Source organism: Abramis brama, assembly GCF_963993115.1.
Source record: "Abramis brama genome assembly, chromosome: 1".
Taxonomy (NCBI): Eukaryota; Metazoa; Chordata; class Actinopteri; order Cypriniformes; family Leuciscidae; genus Abramis; species Abramis brama.
In genome coordinates this window covers 23,169,625-23,189,668 of record NC_139963.1, presented here as the reverse complement: position 1 = coordinate 23,189,668, position 20,044 = coordinate 23,169,625, and the positions used below count along the sequence as shown (strand labels likewise).

General features: G+C 35.9%; 2 protein-coding genes across 5 annotated transcripts in view; both read right to left on the bottom strand.

Moving 5' to 3' along the window:
• The window catches only part of maptb (microtubule-associated protein tau b), a 39,405-nt gene extending 37,832 nt beyond the window's left edge, over nt 1-1,573 (bottom strand). For 2 of the 4 annotated variants that reach the window (XM_084087662.1, XM_084087657.1), the window contains exon 1: nt 1,295-1,558. The gene's annotated coding sequence lies outside the window, so the exon portion shown is untranslated. Of the gene's footprint in view, nt 1-1,294 lie in introns of all 4 variants that reach the window. The other 2 variants (XM_084087659.1, XM_084087664.1) reach the window with 2 other exon arrangements.
• Nucleotides 1,574-4,349: 2,776 nt separating this feature from the next.
• myl4 (myosin, light chain 4, alkali; atrial, embryonic) lies at nt 4,350-8,110 on the bottom strand. Its single transcript, XM_084135165.1, has 7 exons — nt 7,860-8,110; nt 6,985-7,012; nt 6,738-6,887; nt 6,465-6,638; nt 6,205-6,282; nt 5,819-5,856; nt 4,350-5,708 (listed from the first exon to the last, which is right to left on the bottom strand). The coding sequence occupies exons 1-6, from the start codon at nt 7,962-7,964 to the stop codon at nt 5,828-5,830; spliced, it is 564 nt and encodes a 187-aa protein (XP_083991291.1). The 5' UTR covers nt 7,965-8,110; the 3' UTR covers nt 4,350-5,708; nt 5,819-5,827.
• Between the last annotated feature and the right edge of the window lie 11,934 nt (nt 8,111-20,044).

Here is a 20,044-nt window from a genome sequence, read left to right as displayed (position 1 = left end):
TCATATTTGAAAAAATATGCTGAGTGATCAATATTTGTCTGTTTATGTTCTTGGCAGATGCTTTCTTTCCATAGTTCCCTAAAGGATATAAGATAGCTTACAGGTTGCAAGCACCTTTGCTAAACCTAGTAAATCAAGTTATATACAGTACTGTGCAAAAGTCTTAAGCACACTAGTATTTTTGTATGGTTTTAAGCCAGTTATTTATGGCTTTTGTTGTAGTGTTTCAATAGGAAATGTCAGTTTACATTTCAAAACATTCATTTTTTCCTTTAATTGTAATAATCCAGTGAAATGTTTGTATGCACAAGGAGTCTGACAACAGCCGATGTCCTTCACATGGAGATCTGATCTCACCATCACAGAGTCAATCAGTTATTACATGAAAAAACAGAAAAAAACGGAGACAGACTAAATCCAGAAGAACTGCAGAAACGTCTCCAAGATGCTTGAAGAAACTTACCTGCAAAGCTGAAAAACTATGAGCAAGTGTACCGAGGACAAAAGCTGTTTTAAACGCAAAGGGTGGTCACACCAAATATTGATTTGATTGAATATATAAAATATATTTATGACATTATTTTTAAAAGCATCCTCACTTTACAGCATTTTACACAAGTGCCTAAAACCTTTCACAGTACTGTTGCTTTCCAGGAAGGATTCTTCAAGCGTCTTGAAGACATTGCCACAGTTCTTCTGGATTTAGTCTGTCTTAGTTTTTTTCTGTTTCTTGATGTAATCCCAGACGGACTCGATGACGGTGAGATCAGATCACATCACACCAGCTGTTGTCAGACTCCTTGCGCATACAAAAATCTCACTGGATTATTGATATTTTCTACTGACACACTACAGAAAAAAATATTTGTATATTTTATATATACATTTTTTATTTGTGAAAATACTAACGTGCCTAAGACTTTTGCACATTAGTGTATAATGTTTGTGACTATAGACAAAAAAATAATAACCATTTTATTTTTTTGTCCTGGAATTTGTATAAAACATTAGTTATTCGGTTATTTTTAACTGTGTTCTCCATTAAACATTTTGGGTCTGTTTGACTCTGCCAGCACTTTCAGATTCTGGCTTATTCACTGCATAATGCAGCACAATCGTAATATTAATTCAGCACCATTTCTGTTTATAAACAATATGTTTTATATGAACAAGTCCCATATATTTTCACAGTCTGTTCTTAAACAAACATGCATGATACACACACACACACACACACACACACACTGCACCATCTGCTCCCCCAAATTCCGCCATATTCTCCAGAGTTACATACCAAGCCAAGTCCTTCACCTGGACACCTTCACATAAACAGTCCTTGTGTCTTTAAGAGATCCTCTGTTTAACCGCTGCACAACCTGCTGGTGTTTTCCCCCAAAAGACAGAAATTGCTATATCAAATGTATTGTAAATTCTCCTCCTTCCTATTGCTAAGCAAGTAATCTTGATCTCTTACTTGCAAAAACAACATAGATTTTTTTAGAATATGAAAAAGAGCAATGCTGTTGATGCTGTCAGTGTCCTTGTGTTCTTCAGATGTGTGAGATGCTCGCCTGAAAGCCAATAGAGCTCTTGGTTGAGGTCGGGCTTGGGTGGGAGTTGCTCAGCAACCAGCCCACTTGAGAATGAGTAAGCATTTTTCTTACATTTCGAGGTGTGTCTGTGAGAGAGACAGCCCTAATGGCCTGATAATGTTTGTTGTATTGTCTTCCTGTGTTGGATTTTTAAACCTCTCTTTATTTCAATATGCTTTGATGCATCAATCATTAACGTTTCAAATGATGGTTCTTTCCTACAAAAGATAAAGTATGGCTGTCACAAACACTTCTGGCCATTAGATGGCGTCTCAGCCCTGTCAATGTGACTGCTTGCGTGAACTTTCTCAGAAAGGGTTGTAATTGATTTTTGTAATTCAGTAAAAATCTGACTTTAATAACATTACTTGATTCGATATTAATTAATGCACATTGGTCCAATGAGAAATAAAATGCATATTTTGTTATTGTATCTAACTATGCATTTGCTAGTTTTACTTACTGTAGTCCAAACCCCTCTTAAATTAAAACTGTAATAAAATAAAGTATTTTAATATCATCATATTTTTGTAATAGTAGCCTATAGCTCACATCTGTCTTAAATGTTGAGATTTTATGTAATTTATTAATTACAACTTTTGTTACAACATTTTTGTTGTTACATAATCATTTCGTGTTCATAATTCATCATTACTGTTAAAAATTAGCTAAAAAAAAAAAAGTTGTGATGCCCCACTATTAGATCAGTGTGTGATCTTTTTCCAGGTCAATAGGCTATGTTAGGAAACTGTCAGTTGTTTTGTTTTGTGTGTTCTGTTTTAAGTTGTGTCTATACCGTATAGCCGAATAGAAATGTGACAACTAGCCATGTCTCCACTATAACAAAACAAGAACAAGATAATAGTAAGTAAGATAACACTAGTTCAGTTGTCAGTAGTTTTTGGCTGCATCCAAAATTGCATACTTCCCTACTACAGTAGGCAAAAAACAGTAAGTGACGAGAGGTAGGAGGTAGATTGGACACTTGGACACCTTACTATAATATTAGGCCATGGGAGGGGATTTATTTATTTATTTATTAAATACGAGAGGGGATTTATGAATGAAGGTGAAGCAACATAACTGACGCTCACATGATAATGACAGCATGGCGATGTTGTACGTCCAGATTACATCACATTCATACTATATGGAACATACTTTTTTTAGTGGTCGTGAAGTAATTACTTAATCAAAAATGTTAAATGGGTGGAGCTTGACCTTGTCCATGATCTAAAGGGGTAGAGCTTAACCTAATTATTTTAGGGTTAAAGTCGTCATGAAACGGAAGTTGCGATAGTTTTTTCTTCCATATTGTGATGTGTATCCGAATGAAACGGCTTCACAAACAAGAAAAAATGTAGTGCGGGACTTTGACTTTGTGTATCGAGAATTGATTGGATGGTTGTGGTTGGCTATTGCTGTGATGCCATGTGAGTGGCAGGTTGTCCCGCCCTCGCATCATCAGAGAAGAGATGAGATGTTGCTGCAAGTGGGAGGGGAAGTTATTTTAATTAAAGATTATGAGGGCACATGCATTTAAAAAAAATGGAGTGCATGGATAAATCATTTATAATAAATACTGCAATATAAAGATTGGACCTTTTAGCTTCACCAATTAGGTACAGAAAGGGGGTGCTTGATGTCATGCTCTTGTTTTTGGTGTTGTTGCAAATCTGTTTTATGAGAATAATAGGCCCTACACTATGACTATGTTAGTGTAGAGGGCCCCAGTCAGACCAAATGAATTAAACATTGTTATTCCAAATGTGAATTTAAAGGTATCCTGGAAACAAACAGGAATTAGCAGTTTATTTCTGGCAGCAGCTGTAGGTATATTTGGCATGAAAATCTTCAGAGATACAGAGAAGAATCCCTTCTTACTGCTGCTTAGATTGTGTTTTGTGTGTCTTCCCTCTCCATGTGTCAGTGACACAATGACCTGCTCTGCCTCAGTGTTTCTCAATCGGGACACAGCTGAAGCTAATATGTTATTTATGCATCATTGTGTTGAAAAATCAAAGGAGATGCTTGCGTCCCACAGCCCAACAATAAGGGAGACAAATGATGGCATCTCCGTTGCCATGAGCCACAAGGACACACAGGGAAAATACAATAGCCTTTGAATGGAGAGCTGTTCTGGTCTGTAAGTTAACACTTGTCAGCTGTGGACCCACACATGTCCATCGCTAATCTGTGTCTGTAACATAACCAAGTGTGTGTACAGACAGACAAACTGTTCTTCATTATATTCACCTAGCCACTCTTGAAGAGACTATCTGAACTGATCAATCGAGGCATCCAGTGGTCAGATGTTATTTCTTTATAATGGCACTACTTTCATGTGTCTCGTATCACACCTTGGACACACTCTCTGGTTTTAAACGGATATTTGTTCATAGCTTTCAGAGAACCTTTTCCAAAATGTTAGCCCAAATTTTAATAACATTCCCTGTAAGCTGGGTGAGTGTCTGCTGAAAACCAGTAAGATCATTCTGGTAGAATCAAATACAAAGTAATACAAGTATTCCCATGAAGCTTGCTAGCAATGATAGCAAAGCTGAATTTTCCGCATCAATAGCCTCCAATCTTCAGTATCACATGATCCTTCAGAAATCATTCTAATATTCTGATTTAAAACATTTATGTATTCCCAAGAAACATTGATTATTATCAATGCTGAAAACTGAAAAATGTTGAGCTGCTTAATATTTTTGTGGAAACCGTGATAAGGATCGTAAGTAATCAAAAATTCTTGAATAGAACAGCATTTATTTGAAATGGAATTTTTGGTAACAATGTAAAAGTCTTTCCTGTCACTTTTAATCAAAACATCCTTGCTGAATAAAAAAAAATGTCTTTAAAAAAATCTAACTGACTGAGATTTACTGCAATGCTTTTTTCCCTTTAGTAGGTCAGAACAAAAGTGGATGTTACTTAGGCTACTTGTTCAGATGACATTTTCCGGTAAAAATTCTTATGTTGGTCATACTTCCAAAAAGTAGAATCTGTGATTCTGAACGACAGTTTCCAGACCAGCGCGGTGATTGACAGCCGCACATTCTCCTCAAAACATTGGATTCATCCGCGCTGTGCCGTGCCGAGGCACAACCCACGTAAAGTCGATAATTCCGCGAATAACTGCAATTGCAGATTTTGAACAGAGATGGCGACAAAGAGGAAAAACTAGGGACTGCAGCTTTAAATGAAAGCAGCAAATGAATACAGAATGGGGAATAAACTGATTTGGAACTACCTGTGCATTAAATAGTTTCAATGCACACCTTCCAGCCAATCAGAATCGAGTATTCAGACCAGGGATGGATTATAACCCTGTACGGTCCTATCTAAAGGCCCCCCAGGTGCTCCGCAGCTTGTCTGGGCCCCACTCTGGTCTAGTGCCCTTGGCACGTGTGCGGATAGACCATGGTATAATTTGGTTTAATTCATCCATATCACATCAATGATGCCACATTTAAAGCATTTACCAAATGGCTTTACCAAAAATCAAGAAACAAGAATCAAATCAACAGGATCTAAGAAATGTGCTTTCCCAGAAACCATTAAAATGTTTACACATGTAATGTGAATTTCCTCTTGTCGTTTATCCTGGCTTTGTAAATCTTTAATTCGCATTGATGCTGGTGAGAGTCTGTTTCAGAGTCTTTTCTCTTTCCAGCTGTTGCTGTGTTCCTTTTTAAAAGGAAATCTACACATTCAGAGTTCTCTGCAGCTGTCTTGAAAAGAAGGTGAAGTTTCAACGGTTGGGGTGATGTCAATTTTAATTTTGATGTTTGTTTATTTTTTATACCACCTGCTAGTGAGTTTTAGACTTTGTGAGTGTGAGCACTGACACAAAAATCAATGACATAATTTCATGTGAAAAGATCTGTAGCCTAATGTTACAAGTAGTTTCAGTAACCAACAAATTTGGAAATAAATGCATTGGTTGTAAAATGGCAACCTAGGAAAGGGTTTGCTCTCGTTTGGCCTGCAACACATACACAAAAAAATCAAAGACAAAATCTCATACAGGAAAACTAGTTAAGAGCATTAGAGAGAGGAGAGCTGGGCTGAAGGACTGTTGAGAACTGCAAAGGACAGTCACATTAGTACCTACGGGGGGAAATGTGAGAAGACAATCAGATTATTTCTCATTTCCTTTTGCAAAAGTAAATGTGGATGAGCACATATAATTGAATTTAAAATTCATAACCACCACTGACCTTATTTGTTTACCCAGCCATGATATGTTTAACAAATGCTGTGGGAGAAAAGGATGAAAAGACAAGATTATCATCTACCCACTGGAAAGCAAAGATCATAGACAAATATGGGTAAGATTTTTTTTTTGTGTGTGAAAAAAAGTCTCTTGTTCATCAAGGCTGCTTTTATTTGATCAGTAAAACTCATTAAATGGCTATATTGTGAAATATTATTACAATTTAAAATAACTGTTTTTTATTTAAATGTATTTTGTCACTTTTGATCAATACATCCTTGCTGAATGAAAGTATTTAAAAAAAATTTTTTTGAATGGGAGTATAGTATACTGTATAGTATAGTAAGATAAGTAATTTGCAGCTTTTCAAATGTAAAAAAATGATCATACCTTCATAGTTGATACAGCCATTTGCATCTTCCTGTCCTGCCATTAGCAGTTCTACCTCTGATTCTGTCATCTTCTCACCTGCAGTCAAGACATGTGACACTCTGTGGGTGCTTGTTTCTGGTGTTAATCTCAAGGTAAATATGTATGTCAAACACAGATTTTAATAAGATGCTTATGTTCCAATAAATCTCTTCCTAACAAAGCATTCATTGGGTTTGTTAGTAATGGAGCTTTTTTTTGTAGCGATGTTTTGTATTTACCCAACGTTGCAAGTACATGGCGAAGTTCAGCACCCATTACAGTGCCATTTCCTTCCTTGTCAAAGACTCGCAGGCCCTCAACAAAGTCCTCAAACGTGCCCTGATCTTTGGACTTGGACACGTGTTGGAACATAGGCAGGAAAGTCTCGAAGTCTATCAGTTTGGTGTTCATTTCTAGAGAAAATGGGTATTGCAAACAACATTGAAAAAATGATTCATTTTAATTGTGCAATGTTTAGCCTATACGGTCAAAGCACAGTTTATTTCTCTCACCCTCAGGTTTGGGTTTGCCAAGTACTTTGATGACCTCAGCATTTGTGGGATTCTGACCCAACGCCCTCATGACATCACCACACTGGGCGTAAGTGATCTTCATTTCACCAGTCGGTGTTCTGTCGAATAGCATGAAGGCCTCTTTAAATTCTGTGTGGATATTACGATAATTGTATTGTATATGAGGAAGAGATATGAAAAATCAATTTCATATTTCATAGGTATATTTCATTTAGCAAATATTTACCTTCAATCTGGTCAGCTGTAAACTCCACCTAGGGAGGGTAAAAAAAGGATTTTAGGGAACTTTTATAAAGAAGTTGATTGATTAGCATTGTGATTAATAATGGTAAAGTGGATTTTTTTTTTCCCAAACAGAATTATAAATGCAGTTAACAATGGCCAATCACAATGGAAATGCAGATGTTTGTAATTCTCAAACAAAGCTTTCTGGGGCCATTCAGCTGTCAGCTGTTCCCCCACTCATGTAGACTAAGAATAACAAACGTTCCCGGAGGGAATTACAGTGAAACCTTATCCGTTTTATCCACCGGACAGAGAGACAAGAGAACAGGAATGCTACGCTGTAATATGGGAGACACCAGTGTGGAAGGCTGTATGACCACATGAAGGCTCTTTCATACTGACCTCAGACAAGCTTCCACTCTCCAGAGTCAGACCCCATCTCTGACCATCAGGTTAGTTAAAGTTGCATATGTGGTCTCTGATCAGTTTGAATAACGTCTTCACATAGGCACTTAGCTTAGACGTTTGTGTGAAACATTTTAACCTTATTCATTGATTTTAGCCATGATATTGTTTAGGGCACATCATGTATATAACAAAGTTAGACCAATCAATATCTGAATGTTTTTAACTCAATAAGACATCAAGGTGGGAATGTTTTAGTCCCTAACACAAGATCAAAACTGTCACCTAAATGTTATTTTTTGTGTGTGTGAAAGAAAGAAATAAGCTCTGTGTCCTTAATTGTCTTTCAGGTCTACCTCCTTGTGATTTTTGGGAAGAAGTTACTTCAGGTTTTTCCAATGTTTCTCATGATGTTCTAACACTGAGCTGTTAGTAAAACTGCAATACAGACGTAGCCATAAGTGTACGTACCTTGATGCTTTTTGGGTCAAACTGAGGCTCCTTGGGTCTCTCTGGTTCAGGAGGGGGTGCTGGCTTTGCTGCCTCCTTCTTCGGTTCAGCTTTTTTAGGAGCCATTCTTCCACCAAGATGAAGAGCAGGAGGGTGTGAGATGGGAAACAGGAACGAGAATGTACTTTGAGAAGATTTATACCCTCCTCAATGCTCCTCGACTGCATCAAGAGGGTTGGTCCCATCCCATCATCATCATCCAAACAAGGACAGGAAAGCTTAAGTGTTCACAAGCCAAACCCCTGAGACAGATGCATGATGGTATTAGCATGTTAACATGGATGAGAACCAGTAAACAGTTTATAGTTCATAATTATGCTCTCAAACTTTTCGGCTAGTGATTTTGGCACTCTTTTCTACACTCTAAAAATAAAGGTTTCAATGAAGAACCTTTTACATCCATATAACCTTTCTATTGCACAAAAGGATCTTTATAGTGGAAAAAGGTTATTGAGATTATTCTAATGTTCTTTACCCAAAATGTTATTTTAAAGAGTACTTTGAAACAGAAATTGCAATAGTGTTTTCTTCCTTATTGTGACATATATCCGTGTGAAACGGCTTCTCAGATTTACTTGACTATTGCTGTGATGTCATGTGAGTGATAAAATTGATAATGGAGTGATATAAACCTAAAATGGATCTTCTATGAAATTGTTGCGAAAACCTCATTTTGTAACCTTTATTTTTAAGAGGGTAGTAAGATCTTGTTTGTCTATGTCTCTGATGAAACTGGCAGGTCCTGCAATTTTCATATAGCTTGGCTCACAATTGAGGAGATGATGTTTGAATTTCAGAGAACGCATTACCATGGATAAATTTGGACACTACTGGAAACTTGTCTCATTTACATTTGTATGTATGTTTTACCCCTGTCTGCCATTGGTGAGTATAAAATCAGCAATATTTTGAACACCACAGTTTTAAATTTTTCAGAGGAATCAACTTAAAAATGTCTGTCTTAATTGTCTCTCTGCATATTAATCTGCGCTGGGAGAATTAAAAATATTACACATTTCACTTAATCACCAACTACAATGATTAAGAAAACAACTGTAACAATTTTCTGTAACTGTAATCCATTTTCTCCTGTTTAGATATTTGTTATATTTCACTGGACAGCCCTCTCTCTGTCTTTGTGAGTTTCAAAAGATCAAGGGAATTATTAAGGATAAATACCTTATGTCTTGTTTTGTTATGAACAGCAGCTGCTTGCCGTTCTCGCTTTTTTAACCCTTGATATCCAGGCGTCTGGAGCCGACACCAGTATAACAACAGTTTAAAAGAGAAGAAGCATCATCCACCTGTTCACTCAGCCCTGAACCTCCTGCTCCAGATGGAAGGAATAAACTATGGATAATACAGTGTGTGTGTGTGTGTGTGTAAATATGTTGGGGGAAAGTTACTTTTAAAGGGAATGCATTACAATATTGCTTAACTCCCTAAAAAAGCAACTAATTGTGTTACTTAATTACTTTTTATAGAAAGTAATGTGTTACGTTAATTTAAGATTACTTTTTCTCAGCTGGGCTTGTTTGTTTTTTAATCCCAGAAAAAAAGTTGTATTTTTGGCAAATGGGCTCCTTTGCTTTCTCACCGTAAATGAAATGAAAAAGCCTCAGGCTGAAGAAAATACAAATTCTTGCCTGTACAATAGGCAGAGCCTGATTTCAACAGAAGAATAATCATTTAATAAAAATCAATGAATATCTATATCTATTTAAACTATTTAAGTTTGCAGATTAGTGCATGCCCATAACTTCACTGAAAGCTCAAAATAAACATCCAGACAGAAAAAAAAACAGCGTATACTGAAGGTATGAATTAAACTCAAATCCAGTAACCACTTTCTGACCTGCAACTGATCAACTTTCTGTCTGAACCTGCACCTCCTAGATTAATTGTTCAATCTAAATTCCCCTTCCATGCTCCATCTGTCAGTTCAGCACTGGTGTTAATACCAGAAGCCTTTAGTGAATCGCATAAGACAACACAGCAGGAGTGGAGTATAGACTCCTACTCATCCGGTATCCGTTTGCATGTATGGATCACACTGGCTGTGACAGGGGACCCTCTTCTGTTGCTGTGATTTCATCCCCTCTAGGTCTCCCTCTGTGGGATGTCCCTCTCCAGACAGAGAGAGATGCAGGGCTGTTGGGAGTGTCTGGTTTCATGCTGTTAAGCCTACTTGAACTCTTACTGACAGGGTAGGAGGAGAGAAGTGTTTCCAGGATGTAAGTATGTGCATTGTTTTCAATGTCTGTTACTTCACTCTGTCTAGAACTTTATATAACTCGAGGTGCCTGACGTATTAAATCATATAATTCCATGAGTCATATAACTCAATAAACTGTTGTCTGATTGTAACAATGTTGGATGATGCACTGCATGTAAATTTTGTGATGAGTGATTTAACTTGCCACAGCAACAGTTTCCTTGAATATTCAAGTTATAGTAAAAGTAGGCTTCACCAAAATAAGCAACAGAATAGAATAGAATAGAATAGAATAGAATAGAATAGAATAGAATAGAAAAAACTATGGAAACAATCAATAAAAATACTATAAAATTATCTTCTATGACGCATCTGGACTTCTGAATCAAATCTCATCATTGACAGTAAATGATTCTCTTATATCTACAACTTCTGTCTTTTTGTCTGTGCTCCACAGGAGGGCAGCATAACTAATTATAGAAGCTGCTAATCCAGATTTGCTGTTGAGTATCCAATTGGAGAAAAGTTATTTGAGAATTGAAAGTGAAAGCTGCAAATTTCTCTTTTAATTTACTTTAACTTGATGTACTACAATAACTCAAATTAAAAAAAAAAAAAAAAATCTTGATGAAATTTTTTATAAAAGTGACAAAAACACAAAATTACTAAAACTTTACCTAAAATGGAAAACAAAAATAAAAACTAATTCAAAATATTAAAACGACACCATAAGTTCAAGCCTAAAAATAAATTGGCGCCCTAATGATTGAACCAAGCTCTGTTTTCTTTATCTATGTCTAGACAGTTTAAAGACACATTATTTTAGAAAATATAATAAAGTAGGCTGTGTATCAAGACAGCAAGTAGATAGTTTAAAATGTTGCTCAATTACATCCAGAGCTGTAATTGTAATTTCTGTTAACACAAAATAAATGACTATGTTTTTATTACTAAATTGTGAAAATTATAATCTCAATATAACCTCTAAACCAAAATTGATCTCTTCAGCCCTTGAATGTTCTGGGGCCAGTTGTTTAAAGTATAGCCTAATCTGATTGGATTTCGGTGAACGGATTGGGTTAAATCTTGGGTTGTTCAAAAGAAAAAGAAAAAAAGGATTCTGAAATCAGATTAGATCACAAAATCCAATCTTGGTTTTGATCTGGATCAGATCGTCAGGTTTTTTTTTTTTTAGTAAGATTGGGATACCTCTGATCCAAAAAAAGGGGTAGCCGAAGGGTAGATTTCAGCAACAAAAATGTACTGAATCTTTAAAACTGGTCAAAAATACAATTAACATTTTTATCATGTCATATACACATTTCTATTTTTATAATGCTCTTGATTAGTTTAACTGTTAAAGTAATAAATTAGAAGTAGACACTACCTGTTAAGCCTTTCAGTACAGTGAAGATTTTGCCACTTGGAAGATTTTTCCCTTAATCTAACTATCTGGGTCGTCTCCAATCGACGTTCCCTTCCTACTCTAAGTCTACCTGGGTCGTCTCCAATCGACGTTCAGTATATAGTCTACCTAACTAACTTGCATCCCTAACTAGCTTACTTCCTGCACAGGAATAATCGACAAACAGACTTCAGCAAATGTCCTTTAAATGCTTTAATCACGGCCAGGAGATCTTCCCGAGCAGTTCTCAGGGAATCTCCCAAAAAGCAAGGCCGGAGGATCTCAGACACATTCCATTGAGAATCCCACCAGCTAACACGAGTACAACAGTTTTTATAGAATAGGGAGGTATGGCAAAATGATATGAATTTGATTGGTTCTTCATATGCAAACCCTTCTGTTACTAGGTGAAGCAAACTTTGTTTTAATGATTACTTCATTGTTAATCACAAGGTTCAAATTTAGTCATCTGTCTAGTTTCATTTCCCATTATTTGTTATTTTTACACTCACACAACCAAAGTAAAAGGGGTATGGCAACACAACATACAACATTCAAAAACACAGGACAGAATGTTTTAGTACATTGTGTTTCAAAGTGTTATCATGTTAGGCCTAAAAAGAGAAGTAAGGTTAGATGTTAGAAACATGGTTAGTTTAATATACAGTTTACTATTTTATCTATTAAAAATCCACCACACCACCATAAAACAATCCCCCAAACAGCTGTCAGTATCAAACAAAACTGAATTTTAATGCTTTTGTGTTCTCTTGCAAATGTTTTGCATTCCCTAAGAAACTTTGTGTTCACTCTCAAAACTTCTGAGTTCTTCGCGAATGAACAAAACATTTCTTGGAGAACGCAAAACTTTGTGAGAGAACACAAAAGCATTAAAATATCTTTTTTTCCATCACCATGTCCCTTTAGTGCTTCCGTATAGGGTCTGATAGTTATGATTCTTCTACCTGTTCTTCTTAACATAGCTAACACCCTACAATTGTGAAATGTAACCCCTTTGGAGCATTGGTAATCCGGAATAGGTAATCTGAAAAGAGTGTGTATTTGGATCAGGGTGATCAATATTTTGCTTTGAAAAACCAGCACAAAAGTAAGATGGATTACATGATCCTGGAGAGCAAAACATGGGATTAAACATTTTGAACAACTTGGCCCTTATGCTCAAATCTAGTGTTCTTGTGCATTACTACAAATGACCAGTAGGTTGAGCCGTTGTGCTGCCAGTAGGCTATTATGAGATGAAATGACAGGTGTTGAGACAGATGGATTGACAGCTTCTGTCTGGGAATGGAGTTCAAGCTCAAGTCTGTTAGTCATATCCATAGGTCATATCTCAATATACACTTTTAAATAACTATTTTAGTTTCCTTTAGATGCATTGCCACTTATACCAATTATAACATTGCTATTTTTTGAAAATATTAATAATTTATATTGATTATATTATATTGATGTTTGCCCAATATGCTTTCTTGGGTAAGAAAGCATATTGGGTAAGAAGGTAAGAAGATGTAAGAAGATGATATTATGAGGGCCTTACTGAATTTGGCATGGCAAAATTCACAGTATGATAAACCTGACATCTGTTTGGCCTTTCAAGTAATATTAAATTAATGCTGAATAGCAATACATCATGTCACAGATTACTTGGTGTCTCTAGTCCATTACTGAGTTTTCATTGTGAATAACAACTCTGAATACACCATTGTTGTGTATGATGTAGTCTATTTTCTACAAAGCCTTTTTGTATCGGCAAATTCATGCATGGGATTTAACTTCTTCCAGAAATCCTCTGGAAATATACACACAAAACTAAATGAAGAGAGAGAACAGATGATCTCGTCATATCCATGAATGCAGTCTATTCATTTAATTTCCTGTTTTCATCTTCAGATATTCCAAAAACATGATTTAATGCAGTTCTTCATAGAACATTGTGAAACATATGAAAATGTGCTTTGTACTTCCAGTGGAGTTGAATCGATTTCACCAAGAACCCCTTAGCACAAGTGAACAGAGCAGAACTGAGGCTACACTCAATTATAGCCCACATATTTGTATTAACACATTACATTCCTTTCACATCAGTATATGGTCAGCATTCATGAGATCTGTTTCTCAAATGTGAACATTTTTGATTCATCTCATTGACAGTGAGTCGAATCCTTTGAATCTGTTGACCAAAATAATTTGAATCTGTTGACCACAATAATTAATTCGGTGTTGACCAAAATCCTTTGAATCTGTTGACCAAAATTATTAATTTGTTGATTCTTTCGGTGGCTTTTTGTGTTCTATGTGAGTCATTGGATCACTCACTCAACCAATCACGACCAAAATATAATCTTTTATTAAAATTTGCGTCTAATAAGTAATTTATGAGACTGCTAAAAGAGTATCTCAGTTAAATCAGATGGCTGATTCATTAATTTCGTTAATAATAAAAACAGTTCCTCCAAGGGTGTTCAGACTCAAAACTGCGTCTCCTTCAGTCAAGGAAGTTAGGACATTCAGTAGGTCCTACCAATGAAATGCTTCAATGTCATCACTTTGTTAACGACTTGTTGAAAACACGGACTTGTTGATGAACAAATCACTACTAGACATGATAAGAGAGTCCAGTATTGGCTGTTGTAGCACTTCAGGGAGGTCATAAATTAACGCGCTCCCAGAAAGCACTTGGTTACCTTTTAAAACGGATTCATTTCCAAACCGGACAGCTTCCTCAGCGTGCTCATGGGCAACGAGAAAATCTACATCATGTCAGGTCATGGTGTTGTTGCAATCAGTTGACAGATTGCCTGTGAAGTAATCAATTCTATACAGCTGTTTAATTTATTTCTAAACCGTGGTTAATTCGTTTAATTAAAATGATCTAGATGATTTCGTGCATCCATCTATATGACAGCGCAAGAACTGCCTTATTTAATTTCACTTCTTCACTCCTGTCAGCGTGTTAAGGTTTACCTAGTGAACGTAACTTTATTATCCATAATCATGTTTAAAATCTACCATTATGTTGGTCTTAATCCAATTTTTATCCCCCAGGAGTGTGACAGTTGGGAGAAGTTGGCAGTGTGTCACAAGTTTAAGGCGAAGTGATGATCCTACCTGAGGCGTTTCTCAGGTTTCATCAAGACACCCGTGCGTAAGCGACAGCTGCCCGGAGCCTGGACTTTCTCCCAGACCAGCAACAGTTTCAGCGTGGATTTAAACGAACACTAGCCGAAGGACCTAGGATACAAGAAAAACCTTTTATTCTTGCTGAGAAAGGTAAAAATAAATAAATTGGCAATTATGATGGTTGTCTTGTACTGGCAACAGCTTTTAGTAAGTTTAGTAAGTTGAATTTATTAGTCTTGAATAACTTGGCATTAAAGTTTGATCTTAATATAATCTGGTTGCATTGTGCTTTTATGAAGCTTAAAAGCATTTCCAGATATTATGTTGGTCCTAAATGTGAGCTATACCTGTCATGATACGACTTTTCTTTTTGCCTTCAGAACACTTTCTAAGTATCATTTTTGTCTTGTCACTTTAGTATTTTCTTTAACATTTCTGTTTCTATGAGCTATTATATATTCTTTTATTACTGGAATAGCCATTTACGCAGAAGTTCTCCTCCTGAGCCTTTATTGGTTGAAAGAAGTGTTCTCTGTAAGTCAATCAAATATGCTAATATTATACACCTTCAGTGCTGTAAGTAAACACCTTTAGTTGAATGATATGCTTCATATATATATATATATATATATATATATATATATATATATATATATATATATATATATATATATTAGCTCAGAACAATTTCCGCAGAACTAGTGATTATTATTCACCGAGGCACTGATTGCTCCGAAGAGGTCACAGTAACAGTCTCTCTGAACACTGCCTGCCTCGTTCAACTGTCTGTCGGATAGTTTTCCTCTTAAAGATGATGTTCATGTATCCTACATGTATGCACTTACACTTAATTTTGCATTTAGCTTTGTTAGCATGGTCAGGAGAAAAGTGCACTGATATAGCTTACTGAAATAAGATTTGAAATCAGATCTCTGGAGCTTCTTCCACAGTATTTTTTGCTGCTTCGACACAGCTTTGCATGTACCTAAAGTGAAAAACAGGTTGCAATCTATTTTTTTAGAATCTTAGAATAGAACACTATAATAAAGAATACATTGGGGCCCGGAACATCAATCCTTATTGACCCCTACCAATATGGCCCAGCTTGTGGGGTGCCATGTCTCTTATTTATCAATGTTTGTGGGTCTGCCTTGGGTTGGCATGAATGATATGAAGTACTGAGCACAGCAGTTGAGAGGAAACAGTGGCTTTGGCATGTGTGTCAGCTGACATTCCTATACAGCTCATCATTACAGACTTGTGTTGATTTGTATCAGAGCCTATAGAGGAGGACACACAGGATAAAAGTTATCCTAAAGTTTGTTATCAATATACGGATGGTTTTTGTTTGTGATAATGCATATGCACAAATCTGTGCTAGTATGATTCTTGATAAAATTAGGAATCAGAAGAGACCGTGTTTTCATGCTTCTATTTACACTACTGTTTTCAAAATAAGCATTGTTCTTTAAAACTTTCTATTCATCAAATAATCCTGATAAAAATGTATCTCTGTTTCAGCACAGCTATTTTCAATATTGATAAAAATAAGAAATGTTTCTTGAGCAGCAAATCACCGTATTAGAATGATTTCTGAAGGATCCTGTGACACTGAAGACTGGAGTAATGATGCTGAAAATTCAGCTTTGCATCACAGGATACATTTAAAAAAATATTTTAATAGAAAACATTTTACATTGTAATAATATTTCACAATATTACTGTTTTTGCTGCATTTTTGATCAAATAAATGCAGCCTTGGTGAGCATAAGAGACTTATTTCAAAATTATTAAAAAATCTTTTGACCCCAAACTTTTTGAACGGTAGTGTAGGCTCTATTTATTATTATTATTTTAATTACATTTTTTACATGTAATTTTAATTTTCTTTACATATGTATTATTATTATTATTTCTTTTAACTTGACACAATTTTTTATTTTAACTTGAATTTGAAATCAACTTGACACAAAAATCTGAAGGTGCTTTCGCCTCTGGATTTCCAAATATACAGAATCCAGCTGTAATTTAAAAAAAACAAAACAATATAAAATGTTTTGGAAATAGGAAATTAAAAAATATTGCTCTAGAAAATGTAAAATTAAGAAATAATTGTTGATAGTATTGTTGAGAGTTTGTGGTTCTTTGCCTATAGAGTGACTTTTTTTTTTAATGGAGAAAGTCTCAAAACCTTTAGAGCAGTAAGCTACTAGGAACCATATGTTACATTGATTTAACCACGGTCCAGAGATGATGTTGGCTCGACGCTAAGCAGAGTGTAGGCTGTTTAGCGTTGCCAGACAACTTGGTGCATGAATATAGAATTCATCTTTTATAGCCAAGCTTTATTTGTGGAGACACTTTGAGATGTTGAACTGCTGACCAGACCTGTATATACATATACTATCTCTCCCTGCCCTTAGATAAGGTATTGAGACTCAGATTCACATTTCATTTCACTGCATGGCTGAGGCTATTTCATGTCACTGCAGGATGTCCATGTAAAACTAGTGGCGGGAGTTCCCTTTGATCTGGCCATTAGAGCCGACATTCTGTCTACCCATGCGTCTCTCAGCATATTCACCTCCAGAGACATCCGGCTCTCTGGACTATGTTTACAGACATGCTGAACTCAGATGGTGTAATGCACATGTGTTAGTGTGTGTGCACTGTGCAGTCAAGCACAAATAGTCTGAATATTATTTGAGCGTGAGTTTGAATATGTTAAATTACTGTATGTTTTTTTTTTTTAAGTACAGTAGTTAAAGACGTGGGCAGGTAACCCTAAGGATGTAGCTTTAAACCATAAAAAAGGATTATTTACTTTATAGTTTATATTTGCTATAGATTAGGGAGTACTGGCATTTCTGTGTCAAATCAAAACTATTTATTTGTTAAGTAACAATACCACCTTTTTGTGTAGTATTGGAAGCATCATCTCAATTCTTGTTATTTTGACTTTATTCTCAAAATATTTCTACCTGAATCTTGTTATAACTTTATACTTAAAACATTGTGACTTTTTTCTCGTTATTTTAACGTGGCACGAAAATGTGGCTGTTGTACAATATCATATTGTTTACTACCGTTCAAAGGTTTTTATATTGAAATTAATACTTTTATTCTGCAAGGATGCATTATATTGATAAAAAGTCACAGTAAAGACATATAATGAGCAAAAGATTTCTGATCGACATAAACGGTGTTCTTTTGAACTTCCCTAAAAAAATCGATCGGTTTCCACAAGAAATTTTAGCAGCTCAGCTGTTTTCAACTTTAGTAATAATAATATAAAATCTTTCTTGAGCACCAAATCAGCATATTAAAGTGATTTCTGATAGTTTGTCAAAGGTTTGGTTCATGAATGTATTCAATATTCAGACATGATTTTATTTGTTCATGCTGCTAATGTTGTTAACGTTCACATACGCTCATTAATATTCATGAGCCAAGCTCTCATCATAGTAAGTAAGATTGTGCAACTGAACTTAAAAAAAAATGCTCATTGGGAACAAAACAAAAAAGTCTTAATAGCTAGTGTGCTTTATGCAATTTTACTGTTTGCTATGGTATTGAAACTAGAATCAAGAATCGTTGAATTCCATTTGTTTTGGCAGGTCATTGACTGCTGAAGTTCTGATATCGTAACAACCCTACTATGCAAGCATCTGTTAAATGGTCACCTCCTATCTTGCAAGTGAGATGTTGGGCTGTCTTGTCTTTAGGCTGTCGATGGCTTCATCTGCTGATCTTTGGAACTGAGAGGATCAAATGCGTGCTCTTGACTTGACTTGGCCCTTCATTCCCTGATAATCTACTCTCCTGCTACTCATTGCCAGACCCCACCAAAGCTTGCGACATCTCTGCCAGGCTTATGCCATAAGTAAGAAAACAAGACATCTCGGGGGGCCAGGTCACCCCCTGTCCCGCGGGCCTTCATTAGACACACAGATCAAGTTGGAGTCTCTGTCTCGTATTAATACCTGTCAGCAGCCCAAACTCCATTTAAGTCCCGACTCTGCTTCCTAGTAGAAACGCCTGCGCTGCGATCAGACTGCAGGCTCGCTGGACGTCCGCGTTGACTTTGAAAGAGCATGGCAGCTTCTCAGGCTTGGTTGTGCATGGGAATGGAGGGTTTGACAACAGATTCATTGTTTAGAGATGTTTTCCTGGTAAAAGCCAGGCTATCGGCTGTTTGTGACATTCAAAGGATGTTCTCAGTTTGGGAGCACAAAAGCATTTCGGGGACAGTGGGTCATGAGATGACTCTGATACATGGGCATCTCTTGAGACTGGGGCACAGGGGCGATGAAGTTTCTCACCTCTGGATTGAATTAGTTTGCCCATTCAACTCAGACGCATGCCTAGCACAAGGCAGATCATCACTTCCTACGCCCTTCAGCACTTGAAATCTATACCATGATTACTTAATAAAGATGCATTAATGGTATACATTTCCCACTTGGAAGCTTCAGATGTTATGCCCACAAATTTTTGCCTGTGCTGACATTGAAGACACATTCATCATTCACATTTCATATTGGTATAAATGAAGAGTGGGGTCCCTAAGTCAGATACCACTTGTGCAAGTGCTAATATTTTCTAATTTAACACAATTTTTTAAATGTTTTTTTTTTTTTTTTTTTTTTTTTTTTTCAATGGGGTCCATCAACTTTTTGGTTACCAACACACTTCAAAATATCTTCTTTTGTGTTCAACAGAAGAAAGAAAATCAGGTTTACAGGTTTGGAACAACTTGAGCCAAATAATGACAGAATTTTCATTTTTGGGTGAACTATCTCTTTAACTTGATCAAAACTGACAGCAAAGGCATTTATAATGCTACAAAAGATTTCTATTTCAAATTAATACTGTTCTTTTTAACTTTCTATTCGTCAAAGAATCATGAAAAAATGTATCAAGATTTTCACAAAAATATTAAGCAGCAACTGTTTTCTATATTGATGATGATAAATGTTTCTTGATCATCAAATCATCATGTTAGAATGATTTCTGAAGGATCATGTTTGCGTCACAGGAATAAATTACATTTTAAAATATATTCAAATAGAAACCATTTATTTAAAATTGTAATAATATTTCACATTATTACTATTTTTACTGTATTTTTGATTAAACAAATGCAGCCTTAATGAGCATAAGCGACTTCTTACCAACACCAAACTTTTGATCTTTAATTTGTAAAAAAAACACCTGCAGGTCTGTTAGTGTGCGTACCTTTGCGCCATTATCTCTGACCGTGTGATGGCCGTATGATTGAAATGTTTTTTCCTTTTCATCATTGGAAAATAAATCTCTTGGTTGCACGATTGGATGTAAAGTGATCCCTGCTTGTCACAGCAGTCGAGTTTAACCTTAGAGTTT